Consider the following 17,885-nt stretch of genomic DNA (forward strand, 5'->3'; position numbering starts at 1 on the left):
GAAGCTCACATATAATGTTATATGTTTTGTTTTATTTTTTTGTGAGATTCAGAACTGCAGAAGCTCAAATATAATGTTATATGTTTTGTTTTTTTTTTTTTTGCGATATTTAGATATTCAAAAACTCACATATAATGTTATATGTTTTGTATGGACCAGCAGATAACGTTAAAGACTAAAAACAAGAAAAACCAAAAAGAAATGTTACATATTAGAAATTTTTTGCCACATATAATGTTATATGTTAGAAAATTTTTATCACTCATATAACGTTAAAAAATCAATATAAGAAAAATAGGAAAAAACAATAAAAAATTGGTAAAAAGAGAAATTTGTCACATATACAACATTAAATGTTAAGTGTAGCGGGTTCAAAATCGAGAAAAATGAAAAAATACGTTTTTTGTTACACATATAACGTTATATGTGGCGTGATGGCAACGGCAACAGTAGTGGCGGCGGCGGCGGCCGCTTGATTGCAACAAAAACCAAAAAAAATTGAAAGAAATACATTTTCGTGCTAGCCAAACAAGGCCCTTGTTTCTTAGGTGAGGTATTTTTGTCATTCAAATTATTAGTGGACTTAGTGGGTTATGAAACTTAGAAGTGGACTAGATGGGTTTGGAAACTGCCATGGTGGACCTATGCAAAATTCTCCCTATGTTAATTTGGGTATCGGAGCCAAAGATGTAATTTTTGGAAACTTTTAGATGTTGAAATGAAATTATGGAAATGGGAATATTGTATTATTTTGGGATATCATATGGATTACTGTGAGGTTTTATTTATGGAAATCCTTTACTATTATGTTGAAAATCGATGGCGTGACAATTTCGGTTTTTGTAACCCGTTTTATAACACAGTTTTGGGTATTCAAATGTCGAAAAAAAATACATTTTTTTGGACCTGAAAATCTGGGTCAAAAAATCGAAAAGTTTGGGTCGAGAAAAAACTATGCTCAATCAAAATCAAAACCTGAAAAATCCCATGGTATAATGTCCGTCACAGCATTTTGTTATCGTTGTTGATAGAATTTGATTCCATTTTAATTTCAGAATCAAAACCTAAAAAAACATTTCATAATTCCCGATCAAATAAAAAAAAATCTTGTATTTCACCGTGCAGGACATCTATAATTTGATTCCACATATATCGAGGTGGTTTTAGGGACATCTATACAAACATTTAAAAAAACATCTCATAGTTTCTGATAAAATTTTGATGATCCGAACCGCTCAATGTGATTAGAACGTGATTTTTTAAGGATACCCGTGAGAAATCGCCAAAAAAAATGACCGGAGAGGGCTTGATCTGAGCAATTTTTAGTTCAAATTTGATGAACGATTCAATTAAAAACTGTTCAAAACAAGAACTTCCAGGTCATATTTTTTGCTAATTTCTTGCGGGCACCCTTAAAATTACATTTTGCATACATTAAACGGTTTGGATCATAAAAATTTGAACGAAAACTATAAGATTGAGATTTGGGGTGCTTTTTTAGATATTTTTATAAATATCTCCGAAACCGCCCCGCAAAACGAATTAGCAATGAGTTGAGATGTCTTAAATGTTATTAAGTGATAACTCATTTCACTCTTAAATATTGTGGAACTCTATATCCTTAACATCTCCCTCACGTGCAATCACGTTTGAAGTCTATCACGTGTCTTTTGGGGTCTATCATCGTGATAGATACGAATTTATATGCGCCAAAATATGGAAAGATAGAAAACTAACCAAGTTTAATTCTGCCCTAATTTTGAGACCAAAAACATCCAGACCAACAGTTCATGCTTGGGACTTTTCAGGGACATCAAGTGGATAGGAGGTTGATCAGGCTAAGCGGCACCAATAGAGGAAATATGCATTTGATGCCTTGTTGGAGTGGAACAAACACCTACAATGGAGATGATGAAAGATTTTGTACTATTGAAAGATTTATTTATTTATTTCTTGATAATGGAAGCTCCAGACTCTCATCCGCTTGGATATTTCCATGGAGGGACGGCTATTCGCAGCCCACAATTTCCTCCATACACCCCATTAAATTTTTTCATCTTCTACCAAAGAATTGCATAATTGGATTGCAACATCCAAGACAACCATTGCACCCGAAACTGCTGAAATCCTCTACCTTGTTGGGCATCTCATGCAACCTTATCTCGTTTTTAAACCGCTTCAACAAAACATATCAGTAAAGATGAACTCTTTGTCGGGTCATGATATGTATTTGAGAGTAGGCTCTGATACACCACTTAATGTAGGGATATGTCATGATCCGAATTCAAACGTGTAAGTTCTGATACCAATTAATGCAGGAATATCTACAACAAAGAGATCTAGCAACAAATCCATGAACTAATTTGAATTACAAACCCTCTGTCTCTTGTTAGTCTAAACTCAACTAAAATTGAGTTCCATGAGCTTTGCATTATCGTCTATAATATAAGCAATCTGAATACGGAGTACCAGAAAGCAAAATAGAAATTATAAACTTCATATTGTCTTGTTGACCAAGCAACTATTGAGAAGCAAAGTAAAAAAATAACAGATTGTATATACATATTGAAATCTCGACCGCATCACCATCACTAATGAGCTTGTAAAGACAAGTCAAACATGGTTAAGAAAAGGTTACCTACGTTGATAAAGACAATCAAGATTCAAGAAAAGGTTTCCCAATGTAGCATGTTGTGCATAAGCATGAATCTACAAACACGTCAATAGCTCCTTCACCTTTCATTGAGAGAGGTGCCCATAGTGATTTTGTATGCTACTGATTGAAATGGCGTCCAAGGAAATGTGAAGAGGGTCCCCTCCAACTTCTTCAAACAAAACCAAGAGGTTTGCAGAAGGTATCAGAAAGGATCGAGGCACATGGTACCTAAGAAAGGAACGTTACCCATACGTCAAAACTCAGAGATGTAAATCAGAAGTACGTAAAACACATGAGGCTGCTTTGCAATTCAAATTTTCTCCATATTTGGCTATCTCATCAAAATTGCGCGTGGATAAACAAGTACGTTTATTACTGCTAAGTACTAGAGCCAAACCCACATCACAACAGTTAAGTCTTTTGGGAAGACGTTCAAAAAATTTGATTGCGAAAAGCATAAAGATATCCTACCAGTGTGATGAGAAAATGCAAAATCGGGATGCATATTGTTAAAGCATCTAACTCAAAACCAATTGACAAAGAGTAGAGAGGCCGCCCAGACTCATACTAATTTTTGGAGGAGATAATTAACCAATGTGGGACAAACTCCAACACTCCCCCGCACGTGCGACCCTCGACTTGCACGTGGAGAAGTAAACAAATGATCAATAACGCTTGGATCACAACAAACATCGATGCACTTATGGCACAAATAAGGGGGAACAATAATTCTCCGAAACTCTAGCTCTGATACCATGTTAAAGCTGTTAGATTTCTTAGAGGGTTCCAACCTAAAACCAATTGGCAATAGGTGGAGTAGCTTTTAGAATTTATTAACCAAGCTTGGGTGACTTAGATGAACGATGTGGGACAAGTCTAACACTTCCCCTCACGTCCAGCCCGGATGCACGTGGAGGTGACAGGCTAGGAGCTGGCTGACTGACTCGGGCGATAAAGATGACAGAGACTTTCCCACGAGAGGTGAGGCCACCCAAGACCTAGCTCTGATACCATGTTAGATTTCTTAGAAGGTTCTAACCTAAAACCAATTGACAATAGGTGGAGTAGCCTCTATAATTTATTAACCAAGCTTGGATGGCTTAGATGAGTGATGTGAGACAAGTCTAACAAAAGCATACAACTCAAATCCAATTACCAAAGAGTTGAGAGGCCGCCCAACTCATATACTAGTTTTTAGAGGAGATAATTAACTGATGTGGGACAAACTCCAAAACATATGTTTCAAAAATAAGATAAGTATGGGTTCAAAAATAAGATCGCAACAATCTATTTCCGTTTTTGATTTAAATCTTGCGATATGGAGTTCAAAGTTCAAAATAAGCTCAATTGGGGGTTCATAAATAAGATCATACCTCAATAATTGATCTTCTACCATATCGCATAAAACCATTGCCAAGGTCGAAGCAATCCTAACTGAATGAAAACATAGATTGAAGCAATCGACTAACTCAGAGGCCGATTGAAGCCATCGTGCATTGGTTCATTGAAGGAGCCATCGTATATTACAAGAGACTAGGAGCGAAACTGATGGTTTTCAAGCATTTTTTGAAATGAGATAAAGACAATAGTCTTTTTTTCAAGCTAAATGGGTAAAACATTCATTCGAAGGATAATTTCATCTTTAAGTGTGTAACATAATCCGACAGGCAGATTCGTAAAATGCCAATTCCTAATTTAGTTTTGATAACGGTTGTTCACTAGAAAACTAGAAATAGTGTCCATGGAGACTATATTTAGGGACCAAATGCTATTTTGTTGACAAATATGCAGTTTCAATTTTTTGTCCAAAAAAACATATGCTTAGAGACCTATATTTTTTCTCTCCAGAATACAAGATTTTTGTAGTGTGAGATAGCACATGGTTAGCAAAGTCACACATGGTATACCAAACCTTGAGGAGAAGGACGTATACTTACTATAGCATGTTATTGTAAAGAGAGAGAGCTTTCCACTTCCAATAAGCTTTTTAAGAATTTAGTAGGTTCATTCACAAGGAAGTGCTATAATGCACCTCTATCTGAGTGTTTTGAGTGTTTTCGCTCCTTTGAAACCACCTCAAAAAGTGATCAAATGTGTGAACAAGTTTATAACATACTCCTATGTATAAAGATCCATAATATTTACACAGAAACCTAATATTTGCATAAAAATTTACAAATTCAAGACAAAAAATCATAACATATGAATGTTATGAATTTAAGATTTATGCTATGAATTTATGTCTAGACGTTATCGATTTCATACAACTTATTGAGTGCACACCATATACAATCAAATAAGAGATGTCTTGTGGCATTTCCCTCCTCAAAAAATAAGCTCTTATGGGCACATGCTCATTCTATGTCTCATTTTAATCAACAGTGAGGAAAAAAAAATTAATCTGTAAAGAAAGGGAGGAGGTACTAGGTCAAATAGTCCCCAATTAGCACCTTTCACTCCCGCTCTCAATCCTTGCTTTACGCTTTAACTCTGACTAATTTTACTCATTTTGTCCTCAAATAAGAGTCCAGTATTTCATTTTGAGATATCCTTTAATAATGGTCAATTTTGAAAAGTTAATGGACAAAAGTTTATACAATTGTCATTTTGTCCTTTGAAAAGTTAATGGGTAAAGAGTTAATAGATAAAAGTGAAGGATAATCTTGGAAAGTGAAGGTAAAAGTTGATGTGAAAGGTGTAATGATGATGTTTCCTTAATAAGTTAGAATTACGAAGCTGGACACTTAACAAGGCACGGAGGGGGTAATAGTTTCGGATATTTCCGAAAGGCGCTTTCGCAATCTCAATGGAGGAAGAATTCTATTTTTTTGTGTCAACGAAAGTCAACATTATTAGTAGTAGTTATTGAGGTTTGAATCAATCCATGTCAAATGCATGGGAGTGTACATGGCACTTACCACTTAGCTACCACTCTGTTCTGGGAAGAATTCAATACTTGCAAAGTTGTCCTTCCAGTTTGGTTCAAGATTAAGGACTCTCTCTTGCTCTGTGTGTGTGTGTGTGTGTGTTTCATTGCTAACTCACAAGAAACCTGAAGTATGAAGAAGAAACAATGGCATACGTACAATGCTTGAGAAGGAGTTCCCTTAGAGGTATGAAATGAGATCCAATATCGACCAATGCTTTGCCCGTTAACCCAAGCTTCACCTTTGCCCATGGTGCTGAGGTTCAAAGCTACTGGGTCATCTCCTCTGGGTTCCTCAAATATGGCCTACAAAATTATCAATTTAAAATTGTATCGCATAATAACATGTCAATTATTCAATGTAATGTTGTTCCATATGGATGTACTAGATCATAATTATATCTCAGAAGATTATTGAAAACCTTAAGCATTAAAAATAATGAAATGGTTCAATCCATGACTGAAACTCAACTAAAACTTTGACCGAATTCATAACTTTTCTTCCATATCTCCAAGCATCATGGAAATTGAATCGAGTTCATGACGGTAACTGAATTTACTTCTTCATTCCGTGAAACCTTCTTTCTTTAACTACTTGTGCAATGATGCTAACTTGTTACTCCCTCTGTCTGTAAAGTTAGTCCACCCAGTGTTCTAAAAGAAGGATTTAATCGCTGATTAATTGGAAATTTGGCCTAACCAATTAGATTAATGCCTAGTCGATTGAATTCGTAGGTCAGGAGGTTAATCGGAGTTAGTCGGCAATTAACTGGCGATTATTTGGCAAGCGTCTAGTGGCGATTAGTCGATTAACCGGTTAATGGGCGATTAGTCAGCTATTTGGCGATTAATAGGGGTAAAATATATAATTTTAGAAAATCAAGGGGTGTAACTATTATATACTCATACCAGTTTAAGGGCTTCGAATCAAAGTTTTTAGGCTTGTTCAACACCCAGTCATGGATTGATCAATCTTGGAGTCACCTATCATATCTTTGTGAAACCCTAAAACACGAGATCTTCGAGCTGCCTATCGCCTCTCTCTCTCTCTCTCTCTCTCAAATTCAAGATCTCCTCTCACTCCACATCTCCACCGACCTCGAACATTAGTTTTTTTTTTTTAAAGCCCATACCCATATTGACACGTTAGTGATTCTGGAAACAAAGTAGTACTATTTTTTATTAAATCTTAACACGAAGTATAGTATTGTTTGGTGTATATAAATAAAGTTATTAGAATTGGTAAGTGACTAATAAATGAACAGCCCATACCCATACCCAGTACCAGCTGGTGTTATAATCATATTAATAGTTTTCTGTAAAGGAGAGATTTCTATGTCATATTTGAAGAAGAATTAATGTTGATGGATTGATAGATGAATGTTCAATTTTTTATAGGAGTTGTCATTAGGGAGTATTTATATATAAATAAATAAAAACCCGACTAATTGCTATAAGCCGATTAATAGGTCTCGAAGCTCGAAGGTGGTCGACTCAGTGACGAACATCGAGCGACTTTTAGAACATTAAGTCCACCACGAAAGAACGTGCAATGTTCAAATTAAAACTTACGCATAATTTTTCAAGGATCTTAATTAGTTCTTTAAGTTGGTGTGAAGAATTCTAAATATTATGCGTGGAAATACTTTATTGTTTCGTCCGAGATTTAGACGTCTTTTCACGATGTCCTTATGTTGTGGGACAAAGGGAGTCAATACATAATAAACTAACTGTTACCTTGTACCAAGTGAGTGGCTGATTAGTGGAGATTCGGGTTTTACTCCAGTTGACATCACTCGCATTTTGTACATCGTATGCATGCAACTTCTCTCCCGAAAGACCAACCTGTGACAAGTTAATTTTGAGTGTACTTGTGACTTGTGAGACAACTTATGTTAGACATGTGAATTAAATATAATAATGGTTCTGTTTACTTGATATCCCCATTCATGATCTTTAAGGCTGTACGTATGCTCAGAGCACTGAATTGTCACATTTGTTAATCCTGCAATTCTACTCTCAAGATAAGCTCCAGAGTCCTTTGCGTCATTGTCAAAAACACAATTTCAGTGAATACTTCAAAGAAGTTGAGTGCCAAATAAAAGGTTAACATGTGTAGAATCCACACCAAGATAATTACCGGCAATCCAACCATTACACTGAGTAATGATATATTGGTGACATCATCATTTAATAGTATTGGGCTCTCAAAAATGAATCCTTTGACGTCATGGCTTCCATGTGCAGCTCCTGAATATAACACAACATAGTTTACGGTTCTGACTGCTGAGGGTATACATTTCCTAGGCAAGAAAATGAGAACCTGAACTGCATGGAGCTAAATTCAAGGAGTCATATTGTTTAAAGGTAAGTTTATGGAAAGAATCACAATAATAATAATAAAAACTGGCACAGAATTAAGATGTAATTGGAAGATATTCCACCTATTTTCTTAGGATGGCCTTGCCACGTTCTTTTGGATTCATGTCTCTATTGCAATCATTTGACTAGAATAAATGATTGCAATCAAATGATTGCAATCGAAAACACCGAAGTATTTGGTTTGATTGGGATTTTATTTTCTAAATTATCATAAAACCCTATACACAAGACTCACCAAAGTACGTCTCACCAGCAAAAGCATGCACAAGATGCCCGAGAGACTCGACATGTAGCATTGGGTTGGTGCAATTTGGATTATGTTGAAACCTATGTACAACAAATAAAGTGCACAATCTAAATTCCGTCAATAATATTTAAGAGGAAATGGTACATGTTTTCAAAGAGATGACAGTACCTGGAGGTGTACCAAAGATAATCAGATTCAGCTTTGGTCATATTCATGTGCTCAAGCAATGAGTTTGATTTTATTGAGGTATCTGAAAAGTTTGGTATGACATCTTTGAATTCTTGCCATCCATCCACAGAATCAAACATATGGCCGAATGTTGTCCTCCTCTCATTATACCCAGTTTCCACCTATGCATCATGAATTAAATAGATTGTAAAAGAGTTGGTGGACTTTCCATGGACTTTTCTTTGATTGGGTCAATGTTTACGTCCACGACTAAATGAGATGGCATGAATTATGGGGGTGCTGTTAGTGCAAAGCCTGAAAGTACGATTGTTGAAAAGAACACGTTTCAAACAAAAATATCACGATACAATTCCCCTCATGCAAGAAATTATTTGTCTAAATAGACAGTTGATTTTCTAGTCCCATTTATTTTCCTACAAGTGTGTTAAATTTGTAAAATACGAATAAGGTTTTTTAGACTTTGATAAGCCACTGAATGCTTACAATGTTTCACAATTTGGTTAACAAACATGTCAAATTGGTAATTTAGACGAAGGGGTACAGATCGATTTCGCATCTTTTGTTTTTGTAGTGACTCGAACTCACATGACCGTGAATGAGGCTCAAGAACCAGTTTTCTCTTTTACTCTGGCATTTTAATACCTTATTGTAGGGTGGATCTCAAGAGATGAAAGACCAACCATCAAGCCAAACATACGACATTCATCATATCAGCTTCAAAGATGTCATATACTCCTATATATGCCCTCATTGTCGATGTTCGCGTCAGACACTAACACTCCTCAGACACTCTCGGACACGTGTCTTGACACTTTTTTGTGTCCATAATTAGGAAATAAAAATCTTGATCCAAGACGTGTCCGACACTTTTTTTTTTGATATCAATGACTAAGAAATGAATGTGGTTAACATGTGATTGTCAAAGATGTCAGAATCTGACAAATCACTATAATATATAAAGTTGGAAAGAGTGTAATTCTCACGACTAATCATATTTCAATTCCCTTGTAAGTGTTTTAAAGATTTCTTGAGGATTCCTAACTATGCCCATGTCTTATTTTTCAAGAAATTCTCGAGTCCTATGTCAATCTAAATTCTCCATAACATGTGTATATAGTTGTGGTGATATGTATACATGACAATATATATATATATATATATATATATATACAGTCAGGTTCCGGTGAGGGATCCCTTATTTTTTTAAAATGCGGGACTTTCCTTCCCGATTGAATTTCGATGATCCGAGCCGCTCAAAGTGATCAGAACGTGATTTTAAGGGTCCCCGAGAGAAATCAGCAAAAAAAATGACCGGGAAGGGCTTCATCCGAGCAGTTTTCATTGAACGGTTCAAAAAAAACTGCTCGGATGAAGCCCTTCCCGGTCATTTTTTTTGCTGATTTCTCGCGGGGACTCTTAAAATCACGTTCTGCACACATTGAACGGTTCAGATTTTCAAAATTTGATCGGGATATGAAAGTCCCGCATTTTAACAAAGTGAGGGATCCCTCACTTGATAATTTGTGTATATATATATATATATATATATTATATACACACACGTGTCTGTGTCCTACATTTTGGAGAAATAACGTATTCGCACGTCCGTGTCATGTCGTATGTGTGTCTCGTGTCCGTATCAGTGCTTCTTAGGTGAGCAGTATCAAAGTGCACGTGGGTTGGTTGTTTATGCTTATAAGTCGAGGGAAAGAAGTATTGGGCAGTGTTTTTCATGCTTTGTTCTTCTTTTGGTTACATTATATAAACAACAAATTGTCTCCACGGAGAGGACCAATGTGGCTCAAGCCCTTAACAAGTAATCTACAGCAATAAGTAGCACCTGGGTTAAAGGGCATTGGTCTATAGAAAGAAATAAACTACACCATGTACAACTAAATTCACCATTTCTAATTCTAGGGTTGATTCTAAAGCAGACAATCAAATCATTCAATCTATGTAAAACCAAAACTTACTGCTGCGGTGTTAAAAGTAACATTTTGACAATCTGGTAGGATGCTTATTGACTTTGGAAGCAATTCAAATGATGCATTATGAAATTGGACAGTTGCAGTATCTTTTCCATTGTTGTTTACCAGAAAGGCTACACACCCTCCTGAGTCTTCTCGAAACATGTATGCCTGTAATAAATCAGAAAACATTTTTTTACTATCATGGGTAAGTTGGTGAAAAATGGCAAGAGAGAGAAGAAGTGAACTAACAAATACCTCTTGAAGTTGACCGATAGAGAAATTAGTTTGCACTCCTTGAAGCAAAGTGATAGAGCATAGTTTCATTGCCTTGTGCAACTGCTTTAAGTGTCCCCATTTAGGTTGTCTAATTAGGCCTGCATTTGATAAAATATTCTTACTTAATACTTACAGTTGTGCAATTATGTGAAAGAAGGACTCCTCACCATATTCATCAAGAGGAGCTTGATCATAATAACTTGTTGTGACATAGGCAGCACCGGTTCTTCCGAAGTTAGTTCCACCATGATACTAGATTAGCAGTTCCAAATAAGGTTTGTGTCAAAGGTGAGTGAAATTGTATTCAAAATTTTCTGTAGGTGTGCTAGTACATTAAGGGGAATTAACTAGCATTTCGTATCCTATATACCATGTAATAGTTCACATAGCTTCCATTTTTTGCAATGAAGAGTGCAACATGGAATGCAATTTCTTGAGCAGACCGAATGTATGGTTCTCCACCAAATACTTGATAGCTTCAAAAGGAAAACAGAAAACAAAAACTGAACAAAGTTAGCCGAAGGTTAGATGTATAAATGAATCATAGTTTGCTAGCCAAAGTCTGCATCACAATTGTTCAAGTGCTTGCACAATATTGGGTACGGAGGGATGGGGTTAGGGGTGTGATCTCTACGGAAGATAAAAAGTAAATGGAAAAGATAGAAAATATCTCCCCATTCATGGAAACTGCAAACATTGACTCCTTCCTATCACAAACAGAAATAAAAGCGAAATTTCTAAAAATGTATCTTTTTCGAAAAACTTAAACTTGCCAAAGAAGATGGTGGTTGTTATTGATGTACTTCTACAGAACATGCCTCAGATCTCCATTGCGTATGATCATCAAGTTGATATTTTAAATTTTTGCACTAGAGAACATGACCTCAGAAACTAAGACTTTAAATTTTTGCACACCAATCTACCAAGAACTTCCCACTCTCAACAACTATAGCACCACTTGCATTGCCAACTGTGACAATTTCCACAAGCAAACAATCCCACGAAACTTCCCACTCGATGCTCTGTTCACTGAAACAAAACTAGCATAAAAATTTGAGATACTAACTATAATGTTCGAATCCTATGTGAGAGGGGCTATTGATATACTTATTCATGCTTCGTCTTTTCGTTTCACATTGGTCCAATCAATTAGAAAGAAGCAAGTTTATATGTATTCCTCTTCCCAAGCCCTAAAGCGAATATAAACACTCGACGAAACCATACAATGATGTCCAGTTCTCAGTCCACATTGATGGCTTATTAGGAGAGTTGGGCCCTTCAAAAGTTTCTCCACATCTCATCCCATTGCATGTATTGATCTGCGAGTTTGAAATTCAACAATATAAACGGTAAAATTCTGTTAGGATATATCTCATACTGCTAAGGTTAGGGTTTGAAACAGTACTCCAGAAGCCTAACTTATATTTACATTAATATCATTGGTTCCAAATAACAACAGTGGACTAACCACAGGATCAGGAGCATCTCTTTGCTTGCACATGATCCATGGTACTCCTGTTTGGAGTCCCACTGCCATTGCTGCTGCCCATCGCACATATGGAGGTCCTTTTTCATTAAAAGCTGCTTCAATGTTTTGATATTCATTTTCAATCTACAAAACCAGATACATAGAGTTATAGACTTTTGTAGCAGAAAACGAGCTGATTAGTGATCAAGCAAGTTATTTGCTCACCTGTGATAGTATTATTGGACCGCCTTGTGAAGCATATAAACCTTCTGACTTCATCATGTTCACTATATTGGTGGTGAAGTTTTGCATGTAATACTAGGACAAAAAGGTAAATGATTAAGGTGATCAATAAGGTCCAGAACACTTAAAGAGAATAAAATCTTTCTGTTGAATTCATTGGTTATCAGACAGTTGTATTCTGCGCGAGAGCAAAGGAGAATCATAAAATAGAATTATTGCCCTAAACTAAGGATTCTAATTACTGACATCGCTCCTACTTAAGGCTTTGATCTTTTAATGGTCTAAAAAACCTTTTCTTCTTTTTACTGGCATAAACCTTGATTTTAAGTGTTCTGCATACCCCTTATCATGAAAAAAAAAAATGTATTGCATGTACTGACAAGTTTCTACATGACAGTCATTCCAGTTGTATATCCCTATGTATTCTCATGGTACCTGTAGTTTGTTGCTCGTCCATTGTTAAGTTTCACTCCTTATCATTTTGTGCGAAAACAGTTGGGTGGGTAGTTAGTTTCTACTTGTTACAAAACACCAAAAAAATTAGTGGGAAATACATTTCATTTGGGCCGATGAAGGCATATACTATTGTTGTACAGTAGGGCCCAAAGAATCCAATCGCAACCAAGAACCATTGATGGCCATGATAACTAAGAGAAGAAACAAACCAAAGGAATGCAAAACTCATACGGTGACATCAGATCCCAAACAAAAGCATAATAGAGACCAATATATACGTGGTTCAGCTTACGCTTTAGCATAAACCTACATCCATTGTGAAAAAAATGAGAGATTGATTCCACTAAATGCAAAGACAACAACCTTCTGAAGAGTTACTACCATGACAAAGCAAATTCTCAAAAACAGACAAGCTCATCAATCCCAAATTGCAAATTCTCTCACGAAAACCCAATTGGAAAGAAAAAGAAAACGAAGAGAATGATTCCATTAATGCAAATAAAACAATGCTCGGAAGAGCTACAACTGTGACAAAGCAAATTCTTCCAAAGAGACAAGCTCACCAATCCAAATTTCAAGTTCTATCACTAAAACCCAATTGGAATCTCTCAACCCAAAGCCTCCCCCTTATCAAGTCTCACAAAACCTTAAATTCAACCAAGAGACAACAAGATCTAAATGAGATCACCAAAGAATGAAGTTCTGCCAAGTGAGTAGACACCACACTAGGAACGAACATCTTCCAAAAATCCAAAAGCCTACCAAGGAACTCAGAAGGTCCTAATTGATAGAGTCGAGCTATATTTATATCCAAAAGCTCCTTGCACTTCAAGTTCTAAACCACATGATGTAAGCATCCAAAAGAAAGCATCAGGAAGTCCACGAAAAGCTCCTTGCACTTCAAGTTCTAAACCACATGATGTAAGCATCCAAAAGAAAGCATCAGGAAGTCCACGACAATGTCCAAATCAGCCCAATTACTCAACACATGCTTAGCGAAAATTTCCCCTTTCCAGGTTGAGCCAGAACTTAGATGGGTTGATCCTGGGCTGAACGAAAGTACGAAACAAGAGCTTAAATTTCTCTACGTTGAGCTGAGCCCGGGCATAGATGGCTTAGCTCTGGCTAATAAACTGATTTGAAGCCAAAATAGGTCCATCTTGGTGACACAAACTTCTCCATACAGATGAATTTTCGAACAAACAAATCAGGCCCGAATTGTTACAATGTTGGAAAGGAGCAAAAAAATTTACAACTAAGGTGTAAGATTGTTACGAGCAGTTTGACAAAGTCAGTAGCACTCAAGCCTAAATCGTGATACATGAATATTCAAGATTCATAACCATCATATAAGGTAATCATTATCATGCTACTAAGGAAATTGATTCTTAGTCCCCCATACATGTGCGCGCCCGCAAGGGTTTTTGAAAGAGAATGTCATGCAATATTACCTTGAACAGCTCATTATCTGATCGGTAGACGATGCCCAATACATCATGCAGCCAAAATGGTAAGCCCCTACAAAACCCCATCCGCTCAGTCCCTTGGAAGATACTAACAATGTTTTTGAATGCTACATGTATGTGAACAACTTCTTTTACATTTTTACTGGGAAAGAACAAAATATTAAAGCATATCAACGTGCACACCATCATTCTACAAAAACTGGCCAAAAAAACCATAATTGTAATTTGAGGTCAAAAAATGTGCAGATGGAATCTCAATTTCACCCGTCACCATGAATGTCTATGGACTATAACTATAGTTAAAGCTCAAAGTGGTTAGCATGAAATCAAAGGAACAACTCTGTTGAGGCCACCAGATTGCCAAAATAAAAGTGGAAGTCAAATCCAAAATCACTGACCTTATCCTTTTCAATTTTCTGACAAGTAAAAGTAAATGTGGAGGTTTCGGTCATGGTCTCGGTAATCTAACCGGACCACCATCAACCGAGGCCTCATATTAACACGGGCCTGTGTATACTTCTCTGTTTACTCGCTCGGCGTCAGGTCTCTTGTTGACACTTCGGTTAATTACCGAAGTGTGCATTCCGTTTGGGCCTCTTGGCAGAATGCAGTATAGCAGGAGGGGACCATGAGCGACGCATGGCGAAAAGGATCATCTGGGCCAGGCCTGCCCATGTGCTTCGTAACCGTCTTATCCCGTGGCGTCATCTATGATGTCACCGAGGGCGGTTACCTAAGCGTGACCTCCACGCACTGGCTTGGAGCCCAAGTTAACCTAGGTCTATAAATACAAAGGGATATTCATCTTTGAGAGGTATGCCATCTTTCCCTAACCCTAGACCTAAAAGCAACTCTCCTTACATCTAACTTGATCGTCGGAGGGTCACTAGGCTATTCCAGCCTTAGCGACTTGTTGCAGGGTCAGCGGCGGAGGAACGGAGTAGCGGAAGTGAAGTACTAGTTCAGGCGAAGGTCCCTCCTCCTAAATCGAACCCCTACAATTGGCGACTCCGCTGGGGATCTAGCCATCCTTTCAACTTTCACCTCCCCCCATCTGCTCCGTTAAAACATCCAGAATCAAACATGGTGGAGATCGACGACGCACATCACGGTGGTACCGCCCACGGGCTCGGTTCCCTTGTGGACCACAGCCTGGCTTCTGGCGGAGCGGCGGCCCATGGAAAGACCCACATATCCATCGGAGTTGGCGCCGGAGCGTCAGCTCCAGACGCAGGCCCATCCTCCGAGCTCCACTCCTACATCCGCCATCTCGAGCTCAAAATCGACGATCTCACGACGGTCGTGGACCGCGACAGACACGTCCGAGACGAGTTGGCGGAGATAAAATACCTCCTCATCTCCCCATCTCATTCCTCCGGGAGCCGCGGCGGAAGAACAAACCGTCGCACCCCCCCACGCAGTCACGAAGCCGGTCACCTGCTAGAGCACAGACCCCGCCCTTCAGTCAAGGATCGTCTTGAGTCACCAAGAGCGGTGGACACACAAGCCCCAAAAGAAACATCGCGCAGGGACCGTTCTTGCTCTCCTGCGCAACTTCGAAGGAGACCATCGGCCTTTGACAGGCTCGGTGGTGGGAGCGTCTCTGCCTCCTCCACCCACTCCGTCCTTGTGGGCAGGACAGGCCGGGAATCTACCCCTAGCCTCACAAGGGCATTCAGGGGAGATGACGGCCTTGTCGAGATCCAGACTAGAGGATACCGCGAGCGCTTGAAGGGCCCCCGAGCCAGAAGTCCCATCGTCTCGCACCCCGGCGGCACAAACAGTAGGAGCCCGGTCACCGAGCGCCTCGAGGCTTCTGCTCGGGATAGCTACCGACATCATCGCCAGGAGCGTTTTCCCAGAAAATCGGTTAGTATCAATCCAAAGAGAAAGGAGCACGAACGATTGGACAAACTCGTCCCCAAGAAGCGTACAGCGACTGAGCGTCCAGACGGCCCCGACCGTTCGATCCGACCTCATCGCGATGCGCGACTTGCGCGACTCACGACCTCTCCCTTCACAAGAGAGATCGACTCGGTTACCCCCCCTAAAGGATTCTCCCAACCCAAGTTCGCCAAATATGACGGCAAGACCGAGGCGTACACTCATCTGGTCCAGTATAAAACCGTCATATCTCTGTTTCTTCGGAATGAACCCTCGGACGACGCTTTCCTGTGTAAAGTGTTCCCAGCAAGCCTCGGCAACCTGGGCCTCACCTGGTTCAATCAACTCCCGGCTCGGTCAATCTCCTCGTTCGACTCCCTCTGTGACGCCTTCATGGCACGGTTCGTAACGAGCAACAAGCACCAGAAGGAAATCGACTCCCTCTTAGCCCTACGTAAGAGGAACGACGGAACGCTTCGGCAGTACACCGGCCGTTATTGGGAGTTGTTCAATGAGATAGAAGGTTGCGACGGTGTCATCTCTGCCCGAGAATTCAAGCTCGGTCTCACCTCCCAAGACGAGCAAGTCTACGACGACCTCGCTCGCCATAAGCCGAACTCTATGAAGGACCTTATGACTCGAATTGAGGGCTGGTGTCAGCTCATCGAATCCAAGGCGGAGAGAGGCATCGGGAAGCCTACAAGTTCAAAAGCGTTGAACACCTCGGTATCCATACCGGCCCCCGCACCTGTCTCAACACCGAAGAAACAGGTTAACACAATCAAGCAGTCGCCGAGGAAGGGACCGAAGCCAAGTGACTTCAACGCCGAAAAGACCGTCTTCACCATTCCCATCTACCGGATCATTGATCAAGTGAAGGATCAGCCCTTTTTCTCCTTCCCCAATCAAAAGCTCGGAACCGAAAATGGAAAAATCAAGAATCCCATTGTTCGATGCAGCTACCATAGCGAGCAAGGTCACTTCACCACAGCATGCAAGCCCTTCAAGGCCTACTTGGAACAGCTTGTTGCTGGTGGCCACCTCGGCAACTTCATCGATCACGAGAAGACGACGGCTCGGACACAGCGGACCGAATCACATACCGAGGAAGAGGTACAGACAATCCACGTCATACACGGTCCATTGAACCCCGAGGCCGCTCGAGTCATTCGGGCAGAGTTGAATGAAGCCTCCTCCTCCAAGCAGGTCATGTTAGTTGGCCCCGAACCAAAGCGCCCCAGAACCGACGACGGCTCCAAATGGACGATAACGTTTACCGAGAAGGATCTCGACCGCGTCCAGCTTCCCCACAACGACGCCCTCGTGGTCACGCTACGCATCGGAAATTTCAACGTCCGTCGCGTCCTCGTAGACCAGGGTAGCTCGGCCGAAGTCATGTACTACTCTCTTTTTAAAGATCTAAAGATTCCCGAGACCTCCCTCCCTCCCTCCGAAGTTCCCCTTATCGGCTTCAACGGAGCTCCTGTCTGGCCCATCGGTATGATCACTCTTCCTGTCCGTGCCGGCTCGGTAACGCTTGAAATAGACTTTGTGGTGGTCGACGTCCCTGGCCCTTACAACGCCATTGTCGGTCGAACCTGGCTGCATAGGCTTAAAGCAATTGCCTCCACTTATCACCAAGTGGTATGTTTCATTGGCACTAACGGGCACCAGGAAGACTTATACGGAGACCAGACCGCGGCCAAGCAGTGCTACGTCAAC

General features: G+C 39.7%; 1 protein-coding gene across 6 annotated transcripts in view; it reads right to left on the reverse strand.

Moving 5' to 3' along the window:
- Positions 1–2,483: 2,483 nt before the first annotated feature.
- The window catches only part of LOC131304779 (beta-galactosidase 6-like), a 43,056-nt gene continuing 27,654 nt past the window's right edge, over positions 2,484–17,885 (reverse strand). Inside the window, exons 11-25 of one of the 6 annotated variants that reach the window (XM_058332161.1) lie at positions 14,265–14,331; positions 12,340–12,432; positions 12,115–12,258; positions 11,871–11,965; positions 11,017–11,122; positions 10,814–10,898; positions 10,626–10,744; positions 10,494–10,538; positions 8,380–8,561; positions 8,200–8,291; positions 7,723–7,832; positions 7,517–7,621; positions 7,320–7,427; positions 5,743–5,888; positions 2,484–2,884 (exon numbers count right to left, since the gene is read on the reverse strand). In XM_058332161.1, coding sequence (XP_058188144.1) covers positions 2,740–2,884; positions 5,743–5,888; positions 7,320–7,427; positions 7,517–7,621; positions 7,723–7,832; positions 8,200–8,291; positions 8,380–8,561; positions 10,494–10,538; positions 10,626–10,744; positions 10,814–10,898; positions 11,017–11,122; positions 11,871–11,965; positions 12,115–12,258; positions 12,340–12,432; positions 14,265–14,331 — 1,642 coding nt within the window. In that variant the 3' untranslated portion in view covers positions 2,484–2,739. Of the gene's footprint in view, positions 2,885–5,742; positions 5,889–7,319; positions 7,428–7,516; positions 7,622–7,710; positions 7,833–8,199; positions 8,292–8,379; positions 8,562–10,373; positions 10,539–10,625; positions 10,745–10,813; positions 10,899–11,016; positions 11,123–11,870; positions 11,966–12,114; positions 12,259–12,339; positions 12,433–14,264; positions 14,332–17,885 lie in introns of all 6 variants that reach the window. The other 5 variants (XM_058332160.1, XM_058332158.1, XM_058332157.1 and 2 more) reach the window with 5 other exon arrangements.

This window comes from Rhododendron vialii, chromosome 10a (assembly GCF_030253575.1).
Source record: "Rhododendron vialii isolate Sample 1 chromosome 10a, ASM3025357v1".
Taxonomy (NCBI): Eukaryota; Viridiplantae; Streptophyta; class Magnoliopsida; order Ericales; family Ericaceae; genus Rhododendron; species Rhododendron vialii.